Source organism: Carcharodon carcharias, chromosome 13 (genome assembly GCF_017639515.1).
Source record: "Carcharodon carcharias isolate sCarCar2 chromosome 13, sCarCar2.pri, whole genome shotgun sequence".
Taxonomy (NCBI): Eukaryota; Metazoa; Chordata; class Chondrichthyes; order Lamniformes; family Lamnidae; genus Carcharodon; species Carcharodon carcharias.
Window position 1 is genome coordinate 124,204,689 of NC_054479.1, and position 23,653 is coordinate 124,228,341.

The 23,653-nt window shown below is 43.9% G+C and overlaps 1 protein-coding gene across 1 annotated transcript in view; it reads left to right on the plus strand.

Moving 5' to 3' along the window:
• The window catches only part of shank3a (SH3 and multiple ankyrin repeat domains 3a), a 773,648-nt gene that overhangs the window by 178,651 nt on the left and 571,344 nt on the right, over positions 1-23,653 (plus strand). The window contains exons 5-7 of the mRNA XM_041203533.1: positions 5,739-5,890; positions 10,965-11,132; positions 17,246-17,362. Coding sequence (XP_041059467.1) covers positions 5,739-5,890; positions 10,965-11,132; positions 17,246-17,362 — 437 coding nt within the window. The remainder of the gene's footprint in view (positions 1-5,738; positions 5,891-10,964; positions 11,133-17,245; positions 17,363-23,653) is intronic.

Below are 23,653 nucleotides of genomic sequence, written 5' to 3' on the forward strand. Positions count from 1 at the left end.
ATAGACAAACAAAGGATAAACAGTCTCTCTGCAGGGATGGACTTTGGAGGATGGGTGTTATAAAATAAAGGATAAAGTCCGCAGGGTCTCGACACTGTCAACCTGGAATTCTCTCATGTGAAGTCAGGCCACTGGTCCTGGTGAATGGCTGGAATTTCCCCCCACTGGTCTCTGCTTTGCAGGTCCAAATGCAGACTAGTTACACTCAGATGAGGGTTCTCTGGCTAGGTTGATAGCCACAAACAATTTTAGGCAGGGTAGAGAGAGGGAGCCAGTCCTTCATCAGCTTGTTCTCCAACAAGACTGCCTTCAAAACAAGCAGGCTCACAACTTAAGTTTTTTTCCGCTCTCCTATGTGATTGCCTTTTTTGTATCCCAGCTTTTCATTAATTAAAAAGCTTTGCAGTTCAACACAAACAAACAACTCCTTAAGTACCATATAGGTCAGGTGATTTTTTTGCAAAAGGCCTGCTTGTCGACAGTTCCAAAGTGAACATAAGACCTTTTTTAAAACAAATCCCAGGTTAGCATCCACATGTCCAGATCCTTCCATTTTGTAAAAGAAAACTTCAGTCTTGGGAGATGTGATTCTAACAAGGAGTTGATTTCTGGTAAAGCACCTTGCTTCCTGTAACTGATCACATGACCAACTTGCCTGCATGATAAAACAATAGAAAAAAGGTCAACAAGAAGTTAATTATAGGAGGGGTAGGTCATGGTCATGGCTCTGGTCTCAAAGCAAGGTTTGAGTTTTTAGTTTAGAACAAGCTAGCTGCCGGGGGAAAATATCTTTTTCAAGCAGAGTTCTGTTGAAATTTTGTGCGCTGGCTAAAAAGGTGCAGAAACCTTGATAACTGAAGGACCCTACTAACAGTGAGTTGAACTTCTGGGATAGCCAAACTCAGAGTTTTAGATACAAGACTCCAGAGTTAAAAAAACATTAGAACTTGGAGGGTTCTGATGGAGGTGGTTCTCCTTAAGACACTAGTGATGCCTGTGTTGAATTAGGAGTCTGCAACTGCAGGACAGTTGGGGGATATTTGAAGGGACAACATTGCCAGAAGTAAGCAGAAGTCCCAAGAAATCTCAGCATTTGTACAAATCTTTGAAACAGTACTTGGGCCAAATGGTCAATCTTCCAATTTCTGATAAGTCTGACGAGTTATTGGTGGTGTAAGTCAAATGGACATAGAAGGAAAGTTGAGTTAAGTATTGTTTAAAGTATAAGTATTTGTCTTTGTTGCATTTTTAATATCTTTAATGTAACTTGACTATTTGAGATGGAATGTAGTTATTAGTATTCATGTTCCTTGATTTTTGTTTAGTAAAATTCTTTTGTTTTAAACCACAAACCTTGTTGCTTCATTCCTTTAGTAAATACCTGGGTTTATGTTTTTCTCAAAAACAAGTTACTCATCTCTATCAAGATCGTAACAGTGTTTTACCTCTTTCCACAAACTTTAGACTTTGCCTCTTCTTTCCATTTTCAATATTCTTTTCTCACTTAACCTTTCTCTCCCTTTTTGCTTCTTATCCTTTTTCTTCTTTCAATATCCTCACTGTTCTCTTGTCTACATCCTCCACCTCCTCTTTCACTTCCTTATCATCCTTCTGTCATCCTCTCCATCCTATTCTGCTACCTCTACAATTCTTTATCTTCTTCATCTGTTATTCTCTCTGTCATCTTTTTTCTGTTCTTCCTGCTCTCCCTAAGGATTGGTTCAGCAGTTATACTGTCACTTCTGAGTCATAAATGTAGTAGACTCAAACCCCACCACACTTCAGAGTTCATAATCTTGGTTGATACTTCAGTGGATTATTGAGAGTGCTTTACTGTCAGGTGTTGTATTTTGGATATAATGATAAGCAGATAGAATGTATGCTCTTGCAGGTAGATGTAAAAGATCCCATGGCACTATTCAGAGAGGAGCAGGGGAGTTCTCCCTGCTGACCAGCCACTATTTATCCTTCAAGCAACATCACCAAAACAGATTATTTAGTCATTATCACATTGTTTATGGGAACTTACTGTGAGCAAATTGGCTGATGTGTTTCCTACATTGCAACACTGGCTACACTTCATAAGTACTTCAGTGGTTGTGAACTGCTTTTGAGGCATTCTGAGATTGTGAACGGTGCTAAATAAGTGCAAGGGAGTCTATAGGCATGAATTTATTAATTCTATTAACTAACCTATCCTGCATGTGCCTGGACAGGAGATGGTTAATGTCTTAGTATTAAAGCCTGTGCCATAAAGATTACTTTTGGCATGAAGACTTTAAAATACAGAGAATACTGAAGCACATAGACTGAATGAGTTGTTCAACTTAAATTCAGTTTACTTGTAAGGTTGAACTCCATGAGGTTGACCTAGGAAGTGTGTTGCCTATTTATTCACTGAGATGTCTGCCAAAACTTGTTTCAACATTGGCCAAAGGGTCAAGAACCAGGGGACACTGATTGAAGGTGATTGGTAAAAGAAGAAACTTCAACATGAAGAAAAACCTTTTTATGCAGCGATTGGTTGGGATCTGGAATGCACTGCCTGAGGGTGTGGTGGAGGCAGGATCAATTGTCCTTTGCAAATAATTATCCAATTGCCTTTTGAAGAGTAAAAATTTGTATTTCTGCGGGGATAGGACAGGAGTGGGACTAGGTGAGTTGCTCTTGCAGAGAGCTGGCACAGACATGATGGGCCAAATAGTCGCCTATGCTGTAACCTCTGATTATACTCTTATGTATGTATTACTCTGATTCTAACCACAGTCTTGCATTTTAACAGAATATAAAAAATATAGATTTAAAGAGGATAATTGAATCCCTTGGATGGATTCCATCCTCATGATCTCTAAGTGAAGTAGTTGGGGCATTTTTCCTAAGTTAAATGTGTTATATAAATGCACATTGCTTTTGTGGATACATGTACCATCATTAATTCTCTGTGCCTGACTGCTTCTATGTGCATTTTTGGTCCTGACCCTGTTCACAACAGCAACATGCCTTGCAATTAGGGATGTCTGGTGGGCAACCTGAGGAGGCAGTAGATTGATTCAGTGCACTGCATTGCAAGGGTGGCTGGCAGCTTTCAGTGCATTTACAAGGAGAATGCTGTTGAGGAAAATGCAATAGGAGTGAGAGGGATGCAATAGAGGCCCATGTTGAGATAGTAGATACATTGGTTTTAATTTTCCAAAATTCCTTAGATTCTGGAAACGTTCCATCAGATTGGAATGTGACTCATCTATTCAAGAAAGGAAGAAGACAGAAATCAGGAAACTACAGGCCAGTTAGCTTAATATCAGTTGTAAGGAAATTGCTGGAATCTATTATTGACATTACAGTGGAACATTTAGAAAATCTCAGTGCAATGAAGCAGAGTCGACATGGTTTTGTGAAAAGAAAATCATGTTTGACTAATTTTTGGAGTTCTTTGAGTAAGCAACATGGATAAAAGGGAATCTGTGATGTACTGCACTTAGACTTCCAGAAGGCAGTTGACAAGGTGCTATATCAAACGTTACTACACAAAATAAGAGCTCATGGTGTAGGGAGTGACATTAGCTTGGATAGAGGATTGGTTAGCTAGCATAGAGCAGAGAGTAGGGGAAATGGGTCTTGTTTGAGTTGGCAAAATGTGACGAGTGGAGTTTCACAGGGATCTGTGCTGGGGCCTCAACTATTTGCAATTTATATCAAAGACTTGGATGAAGGGACCAAATGAATGGTTGTTAAATTTTCTGATTACACAAAGGTACAAAAGTAAGTTATGCAGAGGACATAAGGAGTCTACAAAGGGATGTAGGTAGGTTAAGTGAGTGGGCAAAAATTTGGTAGATGGAGTTTAATTTGGGAAAATATGAACTCGTCCACTTTGGCAAGAAGAATAGAAAAGCAGTATGTTATTTAAATGGAGAGTGATTGCAGAAATCTGAGGTACAGAGGGATCTGGATGTCCTGGTACATAAATCAAGAAAAGTTAACATGCAGGTACAGCAAGTGATAAAGAAGGCAAATGGAATGTTGTCATTTACTGCAAGCGGAGTGGAATATAAAAGTAGGGATGTTTTGCTATAGCTGTACAGGGCATTGGTGCGACCACATTTAGAGTACTGTGTACAGTTTTGGTCTCCTTTATTTAAGAAAGGATATAAATGTTTTAGAAGCAGTTCAAAGAAGGTTCACTCAACTGATACTTGGGATGAGAGAGTTATCTTATGACGAAAGGTTGGACAAGCTGGGCCTCAATCCATTATTTGTATAGAAGATTGAGAGGCGATTTTATTGAAACATAAGACTCTGAGGGGACTTGACAGGGTGGATGCTGAAAGGGTGTTTCCCCTTGTGGAAGAGATTGAAACTAGGGGACACAGTTTAAAAATAAGAGGCCTCCCATTTAAGACAGGGATGAGGAAAATATTTTTCTGAGGGTTGTGGATCTTTGGAACCCCCTTCCTGAGAGCAGTGGAGGCAGAGTCGATGAATATTTTTAAGGCAAAGGTAGATAGATTCTTGACTAACAAGGGAATCGTAGGTTCTCAGGAATAGGCAGGAACGTGGAGTTGAGGCCATAATTAGATTAGCCATGATCTTATTAAATGATGGAGCAGGTTTGAGGGGCTGAATGGCCTACTCCTGCTCCTAATTCATATGTCCATATATATGAGCAGCCTGATGGGAGCAGTTGCCACTGCATCACCTGAGAACCATCAAAGAGGTCAAGCTACAGGAGCTCCTCATGCAATGGCGAAGCTCTGCCAGCGGAAGACATATTGCCATTTTTTTGTTGTTGTAGGTTAGAAAGCCTTGAACTTTTATGGCACTTTGACCTGCTGTTACGTAGCTGCCTCCTCGGAGTTACCTTGGTGCTGCCACAATGTATGGCATGTGCAATGCTGGAAAATTTGCCATGTTGGTGGAAGATTGCAGCTAATTGCCTAATTATCCTCCACAGTTGGCTTCCTACCACTACCGGGTTTGGACTCAGTCTGCCCCTGGAAAAATGGTTGAAGGCAAATTGGCCAATGCGTTTTTTGTCTAATTTTGCTCAGCCCTACCTCCAAACCCCTTTTAAAGGCCTGGTAACATTCCTCCCAGGGTGTTTCTAAATAAATCTGACTACAAGCCTTAGCCTGAATGTAGAGATTTTAAATTACGGTATTTACGACCTCTTTGAAGCAGAGAATATTATGGGCATTCCAAATAATCTACTATATATTTTGTGGCGAAGCAATAATTGTTAGCATATCTTACCCCCCCATACCCCACTTCTGACATGCCTAAGATGTAAGTTTCAGTAGACACTCTCACCACTGTGAGGGCACATTAAAAATGTCAGGAGAAAGCCTGGAAGGTAATGGTAAAAAACATAAAGCATGGAACAGAAAAAAGACACCCAGTACATGTCTGCACCATCAAAGTACACTCTACCTTTTAATAGACTTGACCCACCCATTTAATCTCCTTGCACAGGTCCTGTATATTTTAGCCTATCATGGTCTCTACCACCCCCCCATTTAATCCCTTTCTAGAGCTCTTGTATACCACCTATTTGATCTACTTTGGGGAAAGTTCTGGGCAGTTTCTCGCTGTACCAGAGATAAATTGAGGACAACTCTAGGCCATCTATTCAATGTTACACCCTATGTTATTTTCCTTAATGCGTTTCCTTTTTTGACTTGATTTTGAAGGATATCTGCTATCAGTCTAAATCACACATTCCCTTGTCATTTTACTGTCAGAATGTCCACTGACATTGGCTGCACAGCTGGAGAGCACGTCTGAGATTATCAAGTTGCTGAAAAATGGTGGAGCTCATCTGGACTTCAGGACTCGGGATGGATTAACAGCTTTACACAAGGCCGTGCGATGTCGGAACCACACTGCGCTAATAGTAAGTACAGAATCCCACAGGGCACTGCAAGGATACTGAGTACACGATTCCAAACCGCACTGACAAAATGTATGTAATTCCACATGAAGGAGCAAATGGCTCTATGCTGCAAGGTAAGCATGTGACAGTGCCCTAATAATGAGTACTCAATTGTACACTACACTGCACAAGATCAAACTCTAATGCTAATAATGAGTGCACAGCTCCTACATTGCTACCCCTGACGCTTGTTGGCAAACTGCAGCTGGAATAGAATGCTACTGGTCCAGTAATCCAGAGATCTAGATTAATGTTCTGGTGACATGAGTTCAAATCCCAGCAAGGCACCAGGTAGACTTTAAATTCAGTTAATCAAATCCAGAATCAGTGACGAAGTTTGAAACTAACAAATTGTCATGAAAATCTTTTTGGTTCTTTAATACTCTTTAGGGAAAGGACTGCCCTTACCCAGTCTAGCCTACATGTGTCTCCAGGCCCACAGCAGTGTAGTTGACTGCTAACTGGCCTAGAATGCCATTTAGCTGTATCAAACCACTACAGAAAATTTGAATGAAAATAAAACTGGGCTGACCACCTAGCATTGACCTTAGCACTAGAAATGACAAAGGTACACCCTGCAAAATCCTCCCCAGTAACATCTGAGAACTGTTGTTAACATTGGGAGAGCTGCCCCACAGACTAGTCAAGCACAGAATAATACCTTACAGGCAATGGCCAGACTCCTGTATCATCATATTTGACAGGACAGACTCATCATGTTAATGATAAGTTAGTTATATTGTTAGGATACATGGGTGAAGGGCATTGTTTAAATACTTTGAGCACATATAAATAGGGAATGCCTGGCCAAGGTGACCATGAACAGGTCCAGACAGCAGACGGTCAAGGGGGTCATCTGACCCAACTGCCTGCCCCTCTATTGTGGCTATGTTCACAGTCAGGTGGCCCTGGATAGATCTAGCACCTTGTAACTGGGCATCCATGAAGCACTGTTGGATCAGGAACAGCAGAATTATATGCAACCACAATCTGTAACCTTATGGCCTGGCACATCCCTGTTATTACCAAGCCAGGGGAATCAAGCTTGTTTCAATGAAGAGTGCAGGAGGGAATGCCAGTAGCAGCAGCAGGCATGCCTGAAAATGAGATTTCAACTTGATGAAGATACAACACCAGACCCCACACATGCTAAACAGCAGAAGCAGCAGGCTATACACAGAGCAAAGTGATCCCACGACCAATGGATCAGATCAGAGCTCTGCACTCCTGACATCCAGTCATAAATGGTGGTGCAAAATTAATCAGCTATCTGGAGGAGAAGGATACACAAATATCCCTATTCTCACTGAAAGGCGAACTCCAGCACATCAGCGCAAAAGACAGCGCTGAAGCATTGGTGAGCATCTTTAGCTAGAAGTATTAAGTGGGTGATCCATCTTGCCTTCCTCCCGAGGTTCCTAGCATCATAGATGCCAATCCTCAATTAATTTGATTCACTCCAGGTGATATCAGGAAATGACTGAAGGCACTGGATACAGCAAATGCCAAGGGCCCTGATAACATCCCAGCTGTAGTACTGAAGACTTATGCTCCAGAACTAACTGAGCCATTAACCAAGCTGTACCAGCACAGCTACAACACTGGCATCTATCCGACAATGTGGAGAATTTCCCAGTTATGACCTGTCTGTAAAAAGCTTGACAAATCCAATCCAGCTAATTACTCCCTCATCAGTCCACCCTCAATCATGAGTGATGGAAGGTGTCGGTGAAAGTGCAATTAAGCAGCACTTACTCAGCAATAACCTGCTTAACAATGCTCTGTTTGGGTCTCGCCAGATCTCACTACAGCCTTGGTCCAAATATGGACAAAAGAACTGAGTGAATTCCCTTGAGATCAAGGCAATATTTGATGAGCGTGATACTAAGGAATCTTAGCAAATTTGAAGTCAATGGGAATTGGGAAGAAATTTTAGATTTAAAATTAATAATTGGCCTTGTATCATGTGCCATTTGTAGAAAGGAATTCCAAACTTCTTCCATCCTATGTGTATGGAAGAGTTTCCTTCTGAAAGGCCTGGCTGTGATTTTTAGGCTATCTCCCATAGTTCCAGACTATCCAAACAGGAGAATAGGGTTGATGGAGAGAAACTATCGGTTTCTCTTAATATCTTGAGAACTTCAATAAAATCACCCCTCAACTTTCTAAATTCCACAGAATTATGTGTAATCTCTCCTTGTTACATATCCCTTGGAGGCCAGGCATCATTCTGGTAAAGCTATGCTGCATTCCCTCCCAAAGTCAGTATATCCTTCCTGCGGTGTGATTCTCAGAACTGAACACAGTACACCAGGTGTGGTCTAACCATGCACTTGTACAGCTGTAGCACAACTCCTAAACCCATATATTCTAGTTTTCTAGATGTATTTTCTGTCCATGAGCATGATTTTTAATGATCTATTTGCATGAACCCCTAAGGCTCTTTGGACCTCCATTGCCTGTAGCTTTTCACCATTTAGAAAGTTCTCTGATCCATATTTCATTGCTGACTTGCCTACACTGGAATCTATGTGCCACAGTTCCTCCCATTAACTTAACCTATTAATATCTCTTTGTAACTTTATGCTTCCATCGACACTGCTAACAATGCTGCCTTTCTTAGTGTGATCAGGTACTTGGCATTCTTTCCCACCATCCAAGTTATTAACAACTATAGTGAATAGTTGAGGCACTAACACAGATCTCTGTGGGACACCAGGGATGTGAGTTGGGGCCTCAACTATTTGCTGTATTAATCCTGGAACCAGGCGTCCACATCTGAAAATCCATGTAGACATGCGATTTAAAAAAAAAAGACAGATACCTGTTGCCCTTTCTGTACCATCCTGACTTCAACTGCTCTGATTCTGGGAGGAGATCCAAGTGCAATGCCTTGTTATCCATGACAGGTACAGGCCCTGCCCCAACTCATGGGGAGTCCTAAAATAACATAGAGATTGCAGAGATCCCACATAATTGGACAGTGTAGGGGGGAGATTTACTCCATATCTAAACTGTGCTTTTATTTTACCTTGCGAGTTTTTGATGGAACAGTGTGGATGGAATTTTACTCTGTTTTCGTGAGTTTACAAAAGGGAGAATTTATTAAATTGAATGCACATCACTGGGGCTTGATGGACTGGAATGGGATCAGCATGGAATTGGGACACTGTTCTATAAATGTCTGTTGAATTGCATTCTGTTTCCAGTACATTGATGGGTTCACTGAAGCACAATGACATGGTTGAGTAACTACACTCATTATGGGAGGACAGCCAGTTGCAGGAGGAGTGTGGAGCATAAACCATGAGCAGAGACTTGGCTGAATTTGTTTCTCAACAGAATTTTCCCAACCAGCAGACAATCACAGAATTAAGAGGACGATATTGCCAGTTTTTTACATGCTGGTGGCAAAAATTGCTTGAGTGTAAAAATGTGTTTCAACTAAAATTAGACAAAAGAGAAAATTTAATGTGCCCACCATCAGGCTGGGCTTCACCGGTGCCAATGTAGAGGAGGCCATGTGTGGAAAGGAATAAATCATCAGGGTTCCTGCACCTGACCACTTCCCATGCAAGGTCAGGATTAAAGAGGGGAGAAATCAGCCAGTGATCCTCTTCCTGACCACAATGGTGCCAGGGTTTGAGATAGGGTATATCAGCTTTGGTTCCCGCTCCTGATCACTGTGGTATGTTGTCAGGGTTTGAGAGAGGAGAAAACAACCACAGTTTCTGTGCCTGATCACTGCCCAGTGGCCACTACTGGAAGGTTTGTGATTATCACGAGGATGGAATCAGGTTCTGCTTCGATGCTGTTCAGAAGCAAATTGCCATATGGTCTAGGTGCACATATAATGGCTTCTAAAATCATAGCAATAGATGTCAGCACATTCAAGATTATGGGGAGGAAATTGGATAAAAGAAAATGGATTGATGCACTTCTCTGCCCATGGGTACTTATTGATGTCATATTTATGTTGTGAAAATGTAATTCAGTGGTGCACCCTTATCTCTGGGTCAGACAGTAATGGGTTCAAACCCTTTTTTAGGAGCTGAAGCCATAATCTAGATTAACCCCTTCAATACTGCAGTGTTGAGGGAGCACTGCACTGTTGGAACTACTGTCTTTCAGATGAGATGATAAACTGAGATCTCATCAGCCCTTTTGGATGGAAGTAGAGGATTCCTATTTGAAGAAAGCCATGAGTGTTCTCTCTGGTTTCCTGGCCAATATTTATCACTCAACTAATTCCTAAAACAGATTATCTTGTCAGTATCTCATTGCATAAACACCCAAGTCTGTTCATCATTGTATTTCTCTAGCTTTAACCTACCAAATTCCAGGGATGTTGCTTTGTGCACTTTTGGTTGTGTTTCCTAAGTTATAACTTTTACCATTCTGTCCGACTTGTACATCCTCCTGTAACCTCTCTACTACACCCTACATTAACCACTTTGTACATTCTACAGTAGTCAACCTGTGTGACTACACCTTACATTAACTTGCTGTGAAACTCGGCATCCCACTAGTAAACATGCTGTGTGATGACATCCAATAGTTCCCCCTCTGTGTGACTGCACACCCAGCAGTAACCATGCAGTGTCCCTGTTTATCCTATGGTAATCATGCTGTGTGGCTGTTCATCCTATAGTAAACATGCTGTGTGATATCATCCCATAGTTCCCAATCTGTTGACTATACATCCCACGGCAACCACGCTGTATATCCTCCAGTAAACAATCTGTGACTACATTCTATAATTACCACTGTTACTGTACATCCTATGGTAGCTATTCTGTAATTGTATATCCTACAGTAACTGTGCTGCATGTCTGTACATACTATAATAGCCATGCTATGTCTTATCCTAAAGTAACTGTGCTATGACTGTAACTGCTGTATGACAGTAAGTCATACAGTATATTCTATGTGGCTACATCCCAGAGTAACTGCTGTGACTGTACATACCACAGTAACCATGCTGTGTCACTATACATTCTATCATAAGTATTTTGTGCTTGTCTCTTTTGCACAGACCCTGTTGGATTTGGGCGCTTCTCCAGATTACAAGGACAGCCGGGGGTTGACGCCTTTGTATCACAGTTCGATGGTGGGCGGAGACCCTTATTGCTGTGAACTGATTCTGCATGACCATGCTAATGTTGGCTGCATGGATGAGAATGGATGGCAAGAAATCCATCAGGTAAAACTCTTCTTTGGCTGGCAGGAGCTAGGATGTCCTGGCCACCTCCCTAAAATAGATGTAATTGCACGTTTGGGTGGTGAGTGAATAGCTCTGAGTGGTATTTAGCAAGTTGCTCCATGATTGCTCACAGCAGGAGCCGTCAGATTTTGCTGGAGAGGAGGGTGCAGGGTTAGAGAAGGGGGATCAAGCTTGTTGAAAATAAGAGTCTACTTCCTTCTCCAGTTGAATATATCAGCAGAGAGCTCTTGAAGAACCGGACCTTACCTGTTTTTTCAGGTTCAGGTCATTACCAAAGCCCTAAAGGACCTCCGATACACCACTGTCCCTTGGAGAACTTTACACACAAAAACAGGAGGATGCCTGGGCAGTCACTGCTTTCAAGAACTTTTGACTTCTGCCCACACAGCAGCCAGAAGTCTTTCAGGCTTCTGTGACCCACAGGAGATACAAGGCGGTTGCTAGCAGCTCCTTATACCTTCCAATATGAAGTTTTGGGCTAAACCTTTCAAAGCTTGCATTCATAAAGGTGAGGCCGAGGTATGCTGGTGGCATTCTAGCTCATTAACATTGCACTTGAATGGCTGTGTTGTTTCCAAGCTAGAGCATTAAAGAATCTGGTGAGGGGGGGCGGGGGGTGGGGGGGGGGGGGGGGGGAGGTAGGGGATGTGGTGGAGACTTGATGATGCCTTCCCTCTGCCCCAAAGAAATTTTCTGAGGAGTAAAGTGGAGGAAAATTGGCCCAATGTTTTCACTGATACCAGATCTCAGTGACTTTTCACAACAGCTTCGTTGTCTGTTAATTTCTGAATTACATGACAAAGCACAAAATGGTGATTTTTCTTTTGGCTATTACCCTTTCCGCTATCAATGGTGCCCTTTAGGGAGGGAAAAATGCCATCCCGTTTTCCCATCCATCTTTCCTTCTGCCTGCTGACCTACGTTTGCTTCAGGTCGACAAATGCCTTGATTTTAAAACTCGCATCCCCATGTTCCACTCCCTCCATAGCCTTAACTGCTTCATACCTCCTGTAACCTTCCCCAGCCCAACAACCCTTCAAAACTGCATTCCTCCAACTTTTCTTAAGTATCTCCCATTCTCTTCACCCTTCAACTGCCTAGGTGCTAGGCTCTCAGATCCCCTCTCTCCCCCCACCCACCCCCCACCCCACCCCTAAATCTCTCCAACCCTCTCTCCTTTGTTAATTCCTTGAAGTCCATCCCTTTGACCAAGCTTTTGGTTATCTGCCCTAATGGGCCTGAACTTCTGTGGAGTGGCAATCGGAATCGGATTGCCACTCGGCTCCTTGTTTCCTACCTTGAAACTCAGCTGATCCTTTCTCACCTGACCTCCCAGCTTGGGCTGGATGGGAACTGTGTAGAACAGTGCACTCTTGAGGCCTTCTGTCAAGGGCTGCAGAGTCAGACGTAAGGAGGCCACTCCCCTTTGTCATTTTACTAGCTGCCGTAAGGCAGGCAAGTTCTAGGGCCAGATACTTTCAAGGCAGGGGGAAGGTCGATTTGTAAGGTAAGAGGTTAGGAATGGGGATTGCAGCGCAGTGGGGACAGCTGGGATGTCAGTTGGGAGGGGGTTGAGTGGCCAGCAGCAGAAAGGGGGTCCGGGTGGTATGAGGGAAGGTGGGCTGGGGGGTGGTCAGTTGGGGAGGGGGGAGGGGGGTAGGGGTAGGGGCCACTTGATCAGTGGTGTGGGGGGGTGGAGGTTGGGTGGTCAGTGGAGGAGTAGGGGTGTGGGTTGGGTGGTCAGTGCAGTGTAGGGGGTCAGTGGGGGATAGGAGATGAGAGTTAGGTGGTCAGTGGGGTGTGGTTCAGGTGGTCGGTGGGGGGTGGGGTGAGGCCAGGTGGTCATTGGAAGGGGGTCAGTTGGTCAGCGGGTGCAGTTGGGGGCTGCATTTGGGGATGGATGTGCAGTCAGATGGGGTGCTGTCGGAGGAGGTGCAGTAAGAGGAGTTACAGTGGGGGGTACAGTCGGCAGGTGGGTGTCTGGAGTTTGAGAGGTCCCATGGGGGCATCAGGGCAGGTGGAGGTTGGTGTCAGTGCATTAGTTACCTAGAAGTTGGAAGTGGTTTTAATTTTTCTAACTTTTTCTGGGTAACTAGTCATGTAAGACAGTTGGAACCATCCGAAGTTTGTGATTTAAATCAGTTTTGGCTGGTTCCCAGTGGAGGGCAATTGCCCATTGGAAGTTTGAATCATGCAATCTTTCACTGGGAATCTTCGGGGTTGCAGGGGGAGTTCCCTAGCGCATCTTTGGCGTACCCTCCAGATACCCTGCCCTGAAGCTCAAAAGTTACGGGTCAAGATATCTTTCTTTGGCTCAGCACTGATTTTTTTTTCTTTAATGGGATGTGGGTGTCACTGGCTAAGCCAGCATTTGTTGCCTATCCCTAATTGCCCTTGAGAAAGTGGAGGAGAGCCGCCTTCTTGAACTGCTGCAGTTGATCTGGTGTGAGAACTCCTATTGTGCTGTTAGGGAGGGAGTTCCAGGATTTTGACCCAACGACAGTGAAGAAACGGCGATATAGTTCCAGGTTAGGATTGTGTGTGGCTTGGAGAGGAACTTACAAGTGGTGGTGTTCCCATGGTTCTGCTGCCCTTGTCCTTCGAGATGGTAAAGGTAGTGAGTTTGGAAGTTGCTGTCAAAAGAACATTGGTGAGTTGCTGCAATGCATCTTGTATATAGTACACACTGCTACCACTATGTCAGAGGTGGAGGGAGTGGATATTGAAGGCGGTGGATGGGTGCTGATCAAGCAAACTGCTTTGTCCTGTGTGGTGTTGAGCTTCTTGAGTGCTGTTGGAACTGCACTCATCCAGGCAAATGAGAGTTTTCCGGCTTAGATTGCTTAAGTGAGTGGGCAAAGATCTGGAAAATGGAGTATAATGTGGGAAACTGTGAAATTGTCCAAATTGGCAGGAAGACTCAAAAAGAAGCTTGTAATCTAAACAGTGGGAGATTGCAGAGCTTGGAGATGCAGAGGGATCTGGGTGTCCTAGTGCATGAATCACAAAAGGCTAATATTCATGTATAGTAAGTAATTGGGAAAGTTAATAGAATGTTATCTTTTATTGTGAGGAGAATTGAATATAAAAATAGGGAAGTTATGCTTCAGTTATACAGGACACTGGTGAGACCACATCTGGAGTACCATGTATAGTGCTGGTCTCCTTATTCAAGGAAGGATGTAAATGTATAAGAAGCAGCTCAGAAAGTTTACTAGACTAATACCAGGAATGGGCAGGTTATCTTAGGAGGAAAGATTGGGTGGCTTGTATCTGTTGGAGTTTGAGAGTAAGAGGTGACTGAAACATATAAGATCCTGAGGGGTCTTGATAGGGTGAATGTGGAGAGGATGTTTCCTCATGTGGGAGAATCTAGAACTAGGGGTCACTATTTAAAAATAAGGGTCACTCATTTAAGACAGATGAGGCAAATTTTTTTTCTCTTAGCAGGCAATGTGTCTTTGGAACTCCATTCCTCAAAAGTCGGTGGAAGCAGTGTCTTTGAATGTTTTCAGAACAGGGGTGGATAGATTCTTGATAAACAAGGGGGTGAAAGGTTATCACAGGCGGGAGGTTGCAGTCAGGTCAGCCATGATCTTATTGAATTACGGAGCAGGCTTGAAGGGCTGAGTGGCCTACTCCTGCTTCTAACTCGTATGCTCGTATCACACTCCTGACTTGTGCCTTTTAGATGGTGGACAGGCTTTGGGAAGTCGGGAGTTGAATTACTCGCTGCAGAATTCCCAGCCTTTGATCTGCTCTTGTAGCCACAGTATTCCTATTCAGTGTCTGGTCAATGGTAACCTGCAGGATGTTGATAGTGAGGGATTGAGCAATGGTAATGCCATTGAATGTCAAGGGAAGATGTTTAGATTTTCTCTTGTTGGAGATGGCCATGATCTAGCACTTGTGTAGTGTGAGTCTTACTTGCCACTTATCAGCCAATCCTGAATGTAGTCCAGGTCTTGCTGCATATGGACACGGACTGCTTCAGTATCTGAGGAGTTGCAAACAGCACTAAACATTGTGCAATCATCAGCAAACATCCCCACTACTGGAGTGAAGGTCATTGAGTTAGCTGAAGATGGTTGGGCCTAGGATACTATCCTGCAGTGACGTCCTGGAAGTGAGATAATTGGTCTTCTGACAATCACAACCATCTTCCTTGGTGCTCGGTATGACTCCAACCAGCAGAGAGATTTCCCCCTAATTCCCATTGACTTCAATCTTGCCAGGGTTCCTTGGTGCTATACTCAGTCAAATGCTGCCTTGAAGTGAAGGACAGTCACTTTTACCACCATAACTTGATCACATAGTCACAACTGTTTTGCAATTTGTATTTTATTTCGAGATGTGTGCCTTGAATTCAGAAGTAATAAGACTACCTCGACTTAGAGATTTTTTACGAAACTAAACTAAACATTTATCAACAAAAGAAAAGGTTTCAAGCATGCACATAGGTCTACAAATTATTACTATAATAACCCCTAAACCCCTCATTAATCTGGCTCCCAGCTACACCTCTGATAAGGCAACAGTGAAAACAAATAGATTTAAACAGATCCAGACAAAGCAACCACGATACCCTGGACAGTGAGTTTCAAAGTGAGTTTCTTCAGCTTCGGTTCCTGTAGACAGCAACTTGATGCACAGGGGCTGGAGGCTTTTTACACTTGTGTTAGAAATTAGAATTCCTTCACCCCTTACTCATCTCCTTTATACATGTTTCTCCCTTTTTAATGCAAATTCCATTGTTCCAATGTGTTTTTACAACTTTAATCTTCTCATAATAATCATTCATAGCACTAATTTTATCTGTAACCTTTGGGAAAAATAAACAGACTGTTTGGCTTAGCATATTCTGGCTAGGTGTAACATCTTACCATCCCTTTGCAATTCAGACTAACCTAATTTATCTAAAAATGCAAATTTTCCTTACACCTCACATTCTAAAACTTCAGCCATATTTACATATTTACCATTTCAAACCTAACTTTTTGATAAATCAAAGTCTCTAGACCAGCTGTCTCCAATTCAATTTAAATCACACGCGCATACGTGCACATACTATCCAAACCTCACTGTTAACCTACTTTTACAATAAATCACAAGAATAGTATGAGAATTATTCTGTTTTCATGACAGAAACTCATTTCATTACCCACCTTCTCCCTGCAACCCTGCAAGTTCTACCTTTTCAGATAATGATCTAATTTTCTTTTAAATGCTTCAAGTGAACCTGCCTGAAAATGAAAAATGAAAGTTTTTCCTATATGCTTGTTTTGCCACTTACCTCAAATCTGTGCCCTCTCATTCTTGATCCTTTCATGAGTGGGAACAGTTTGTCCCTTTCTACTCTGAAGACCCCTCATAATTTTTGAATACCTCTATCAAATCTTCTCTTACTCCTTCTCCAAGGAAGAGAATCTCAGCCTTGCCTTTTGCAATGATGTGCTGGGCCCCCCATCACTGAGGATGGGGATATTTGTGGAGCCTGCTGCTCCTGTTAATTGCTTTAATTGTCCAGCACCATTCACAACTGGATGTGGCTGGACTGCAGAGCTTTGATCTGATTCATTGGTTGTAGGGTCGCTTAGCTCTGACTATCGACTGCTGCTTCTGCTGTTTGGCATGCAAGTTGTCCTGGGTTGTAGCTTCACCAGGTTGTCACCTCATTTTTAGGCATGCCTGCTGCTCCTGGCATGCTCACCTGCACTCTTCATTGAACCAGAGTTGGTTGCCCTTGGCTTGATAGTAATGTCAGTGTGAGGGATATGCCGAACCATGATGTTATGTGAGGTTTTCTCTGATTATGCCTCTGTGCAGCTCCTGTTCGCTATGTTAAAGACACTTTTTATAAATGCAAATTGTTGTTGTATCCTTACCTAATCTAGTGTTTATATGATTCCAGTAACACATCAATGTGGTTGATACTCTGAAGAAGCCTATCAAGGCAGAGTTGTACAAGGAAATCTAAATGTGTGCAGTAGGTGTCAGTCTTGCCAGTGACACTTGTGGCCCGAATGTACGATTGTTTTAAAAAAATCAGTAACATAATGCCACATCTAAAACTATCTCTCATTCTGATTCAGGCCTGTCGGTATGGACACGTGCAACATCTGGAACACCTGCTGTTTTACGGAGCAGACATGAGCACTCAGAATGCCTCAGGGAACACCGCTCTGCACATCTGTGCACTCTACAATCAGGTCAGTAGGGAAGGAAGGAGGAAAGGGAGGGCAGGGTGGGCAGCGGGAAGTGAGTGGAGGACTGCAGGGTAATTGAGTGGAGGAATTTGAGGGATGGGAGGTATGCTGGGGTGGTGGAGGGGGTAGGGGTTGGAATGGTGCCAGGAAGGGTGAGAGGGGTAAATGGTGGCAAGTGGAGCCAAGAAATGAGGGGGCTAGGGAGAAAATGGAGGGTGGAGTTGGGAAGAGAAATGAGGAGTGTGGGACAGGGAGAGGGGAGATTGAGGTGAGTGAAGCCAGGAAGTGTGAGGAGGGTGCAGCTGTGCAGGGTGAGAGAGATAGGTGGAATGTAGCTGGATGGCTCAGAGAGGGGTGGGGTGGTGTAGGTGGGAAGTGGGGTAGGGAGAGGTCAGTGGAACCAGGCAGTGAGGGGGGGATGGGGGTAAGTAGAGGCAGGAAACTAGTAAGCTGTTGTATGGTTGGCAACAAACATGTGACTTGTGTTGACTGCTGCAGGGGTAGGGACATGTAATTAAATTGTTCATTGAGGTACTCCTTTGTTCAAACGTCCAAATCAGAAGGAATTTTGCGACCTCTTGGCACCTCTTGAGTTTGTCGATTTAATCACCAGTTGAAACACCGGCCAGTAGATCTTGTCTTTGATCTCTGGTTTGTGGTTCAGATGGCTCTGCTTCTGGGCTGGACAGGAGAATAATTGGCTGGGATTCCTGCTCCTGGTCACCATTCAGGGACACTAACTGAAAAGTGAAAGTGTGGATATTGGATTGGAATAGAAGTGCACTGGGGTGTGATGCCCTCATGTTTGATTGGCCTCCCTGACACTCAGGGCCAGGATTCTCCTCCCAGCAGCTGTGTTTCACCAGGGTGGAACTCCTTTAAGGCAGGGGAAGGTAGTGGGAGCCTGGCAGTCGTACCGCAAATATCGGTGTGATATACTGGATGCCTCAACAGACTCCGGGCTCCTCATCAGGCAAGTGCTGTGGAGGAAATGCAGGCATAGGAGGCCATGACCAGGTCCTCACCCAGATTTCTCATCACTTTCTGCCGCTGTCCTCGGAGCAAGTTTGAATTATGAAAAAGGGAGAAGAATTTTGCAGCATGGTTGTTTTCGATGTAAGTAAGCAGAGCCAAAAAAATTCCGGGTTTAATCTGCGCTGTAACCACTTTTTTCCCAGTGTGGGTGCAGGGGTATCAGGAGGGGATTAGTAGTATGGGCAGTACAACTGGCCTCAGTGCCCATGAGTTGGAAAGGAGAGAAATTAGCCAGTGTGCCTGCTGCTCTTGCTCAGACAGTGACCCCTGCTGGAAAGCTTGGTGACATTCAATTGGACCAGCTTGGGCTGGGATGCAGTACCCTCCACGGTTGAATATCTTGCTGGCTTTTGATATGTCAGCATACCTGGGACATCCCACATCACTGGAACCTGCAAGCCATCAAGGACGATCAGGCTGAAAACTAGGGTCAGTGAAGCAGAAGAAAAAAAACTAGTGCCCAGCATCATTTTGAATTTGTATCACCCAAAGAGCTTATCACCTGTTCTTATAACCCAGAAGAGAGGCGTTTGTATTCTAGCATTGATCTTCGCTATTACTCAAGGACACAGTCTGAGATAAGGGTGAGCGTCAGGGGATTATTGATTGAAATTGGTTGTGGAATCCCAGGTGACAAGCTGTTCACAGTGGCAGTTTGCTCTCTGATAGTGTCTGACAGGCAGTCTCGGGTCCCAGTTTAAATAAGGCTGCTTCTTTAGTGCAATTCAAAATGTGCTCTGTCGTCTTGTTTCACGCTGTGACTTTCTATGCTGATTGCTGAATCGCAGCAGTGATTATCAACAAATACGTGACAGCCTTTGGAGAAATGAAATTGTCCTTCACTTGAAACTGATACAGAATCGCAAAGCCTAGTAGTCTAACAGAGAACCGTCAAACTCTAACAGGACAGGAAGACTTTTGAAATGGATTTTATTTTTATAAACCTCCTACTCTGATTACAACTGTTCCTGTTTCTGTTTTATCAATTCTCCTTCTGTCAGTGCTCCTATAAACCCTTATCATTTGTTCCTCCTGAGTTCCAAACCCCCATCTTAACCACATTCCCTCCTGGTTGATGACCTCAGAGTGTGTCATTGTATGATTGAGAACACATTTGAAGTTTACTTAAACATTTATTTGAGCTAATGGTTGTATCCTGTATCCTCATGGGTGGTTCCTGGCTTCACAATAGCCTCAAGTAGACCTTTCCAGCTTTAACTTACAAAATAATTAATCACAACAACAACCTATGTTTATATATAGTGCCTTGAATGCAAGCATTTATTGCCTATCCCTAACTGGTCTCAGACAATTGAATGATTTGCTAGACTACTTTAGAGAGCAATTAAGAGTCAATGGCATTGCTGTGGGATTGGAGTCACATGTAAACCCAGACCAGGTAAGGATAAGAAAAACATGAAATTTGGCTCTGCAGCATCTCTAGTGCTGATGCTGTGGAACCTGGGAACTCCAGAAATGTCAGCCAGATCACTTCTTCTGCCCTGGGCTGTGTAGCATGTCATGGTTCTAATCATGGGTGTTGGAAACATGCAGGGTGTGCAGATCATGATGACAAGCAGCACCTAAGGCTGATTTGACATTCGAGCTGCCATTTTGCAACTCGCAGGCCCTGTTAATGCCCTCTCTTAAATGCCAACTAAGCATGCACTATTTAAAGAGATCACCATGGAACTTCCATGTGAGGTGATTTTTATTTACTTTTGCTGCAGGGAATAGTCCTCATGTGCAATGGTATCCCAGTGACTGCAGCATGATTGGTGGAAGGCTGTTGACTTTCACCGGGGGGAAGAGTGCAGATGGCCTTGCGGAATGATTTGGACTGCTCTGGACCTTGAGGGTGGGCTGCCTGCCTGGGAGGCGGCATAAGGGGCACTGACAGAGCGGCAGCGCTAGGAGTTCAACTGCTGTCACCCAGAGAGAGGACAGCAGGTTCTTTCTCCACTGAGCCACTGTCACTCCCCTGGTCAATCCTAGTAATCTGCTGGAGCACAGATTGCAGTCCTGCCGCAACAGCCTGCAAACCTCAAGTGCATGACTGCAGCCATGGTGGCAGCAGCCTGAGTCTGCATGGCTTCGAGCTGAGCTTGCATGGCAATAAACAGAGGTCCCATGACATCAGCCTGAGCCTCTACTGCAGCACAGAAATGCTGGTTGACTTCCGCTTGTACTGCAGTGGGAGCTGAGATATCAGCCACCAGATAATGCATCACGAGTGGGCATGCAAGCTCTGTCACGGAATTGGCTCCCAGAAAGCTGGACTTGAAACTCTACACAAAACCCTGTGCCAGGAGGGAGCCCGATTCCTCCATGCTCCTCAATGGTAATGCGGCTCTGTGGCGGAGGTGCCAATGGACATCTGTGTGCATGTCAATCAGTGTTTTCCAGTACACCACCCCACTGCAGTCCTTACCTGAATTCTCTGCAGCAAAACCTGTCTATCAGCATGTCTTCCAGGGAGCTGGCACATGTGCTACCCTTTCCCTCACCCTGCTTGGAGCCCACTCGTGCCCAGTTACTCACCATGTACCAATCCCACATCTGCACTACCCTCTAATAAACACGCAGTTCCAGTATCTGATCTGGTGAATGCAATTGTCCAATGAAGTGAGAGTGCTTCTTCATCAGAGGCCTACTGCTGCTTGCACCTTTCAAGGTAAGGTTACATTGGTTGGCCAGACAGCAGATGTTGGGTATCTGAAAGCATATGTGCAGAAGGGGGAGGGTTAGGGTGTATGAAGAGGGTGGGGTGAAAAGCGAGAGCTCCAGTTTGCACTTCATGCCAAATAGCAGAATGAGGATGAAGTGGGATTTTTGAAAAGGCACAGGGGAGGAACATACTGTCACTCTGAATGTTCCAGTAATGCCGAATGCATTGGCCTCAGTGACTGCTGGCCCTATAATGCAGAGCACTGTCTCAACCAAAGGGCCCAGCAGATGCAGGGATGCATGTTTCCCATCTGTTCCCTATTTTTCCTTGCGGTTATGTGTGGCCTCGTCCTGAAAGAGAGAGGGAATAACATCAGTGAGTGTATCGCAATGTATTTGGGTGAAGTGCCTGCCATTGTTGAATAGCTGGAGGTATTTGAAACTAAGAGTATTGGATAATGAGTGAAGGTGAGTTGAAGCATCTGGATGTTAAGTATGAGTCTTGACTGCTGATGGGTGAATGGGGCTGTGCTGCATTTAGCAATGTCATAAGTGATGGTGCAGTGGGTAAGAGATGTCTTTTGGAGATACTTTCACTGACCTTGACCACGTGTGGTTTTCACTGAACTTCCTCTAGCACTGCTGTCAAGCCTTTGGGGCCAAATTCCAGGAATTAACCTCCAAGGCCACCTTCTTCCATTGCCTTCAGAGGGCACCTTGAGGACTTCCTGAGTCACTGTGGAAACATCAGTTCTCTCCTCCTTTCCACCTCCATCATTAAATCCTCCGATGCTGTCTCAGAGATCCTGGGAACCCTCACTGCCATTTTCAGTCCTCCTTCCATTAATTTTTTCTGAGATTTCTAGTCGTGCACCCTCCACAAGAACACTGGAAATAGCAGCAGGATTAGACCACACGGCCAGTTGAGCCTGCTCCACTATTCAATGCGATCGTGGCTGATCTTGGGCTTCAACTCTATTTTCATGCCCGGTCCTCCCTATCCCTTAATTCCCTGAGACACCAAAAATCTGTCTGCCCCAGCCTTAAATGTATTCAAAGATGGAGCATCCACAACCCTCTGAGGTAGAGAATTCCAAGGATCCACAGCCCTTTGAGTGAAGTAATTTCTTCTCATCTCAGTCTTAAATAATTGGCCCCTTATCCTGAGACTGTGTCCCTGTGTTTTAGATTCCCCAAACAGCAGAAACAATCTCTCAGCTTCTACCCTATCAATGCCCTTCAGAATCCTCTATGTTTCGATGAGATCACCTTTCATTCTTCTAAACTCCAGAGAATACAGGCCCAATTTACTCAGTCTTTCATCATTAAACAATATCCTCATCACAGGGACCAATCTAGTTAACCTTTGCTGCACCACCTCTAATGCAAGTATATCCTTTCTTAAATGTGGAGTCCAAGACAGCACGCAGTATTTGAAATGCAGTCTCACCAAAACCCTGTATAACTGTAGCAAGACTTTATTCTTATACTCCAATCCCCTTGCAATAAAGGCCAACATGCCATTTGCCTTCCTAATTGCTTGCTACACCTGCATGCTAACTTTCTATGTTCCTTGTGTAAGCCCACCCAAGTCTCTTTGGACATCAATGAATTTTCTCACCTTTTAAAAAATATTCGGCTTTTTTATTCTTACCTCCAAAGTGAATAGCTTCACACTTATGTTGTACTCCATCTACCAATTTGTTGCCCACTCACTTAACAATCTGTGTCCTTCCACCTAGTTTGCTAACAATAGCAAACTTTGATACGTTACTTTCTGTCTCTTCATCCAAGTCATTAATATAGATCGTAAATAGCTGAGGTCCCAGCACTGATCCTTGTCATACTCCACTATTCATAGCCTGCCAACTTGAAAAAGCTCCATTCATGTCCACTCTCTGCTTTCTATCCATTAACCAATCCTCTGTCCATGCTAATGTTAACCTCCCCACCTCCATGAGAATTTATCTTGTCCATTTACCTTTTGTGTGGCACCTTATTGAATGCCTTTTGGAAATCCAGGTATACTACATCTACTGGTTCTCCTTTATTTACTCTACTAGTTACATCCTCAAAAACCTCTAATAAATTAGGCAGACAGGATTTCCCTTTTGTAAAACCATGTTGACTTGTTCTAATCACATTCTGCTTTCCTAATTGCTTTAAGACTTCCTTAATAATAGATTCCAGCATTTTCCCAACAACTGATATTAGGCTAACTGGCCTGTAGTTCACCATTTTCTCTCTTCCCCCCTTTCTTGAAAAATGGTGTAACATTTGGCAACTTCAAACCTAATGGGGCCATTCCCGAATCTAAGTAATTTTGGAAAATCATAGCCACCACATCCATTATCTCTGCAGTAATCTCCTTTAGGACTTTATAAGGGGTAGGCTGCCTGTAAGAGGTGTAGGCTAGCTGTATCTTGTACCAGTAGGCTGCCTGTAAGAGGTGCAGGCTAGCTGTATGTTGTGCCAGTAGGCTGCCTGTAAGAGGTGTAGGTTAGCTGTATCTTGTACCAGTAGGCTGTCAGAGGTGTAGGCTAGCTGTATGTTGTGCCAGTAGACTGCCTGTAAGAGGTGCGGGCTAGCTGT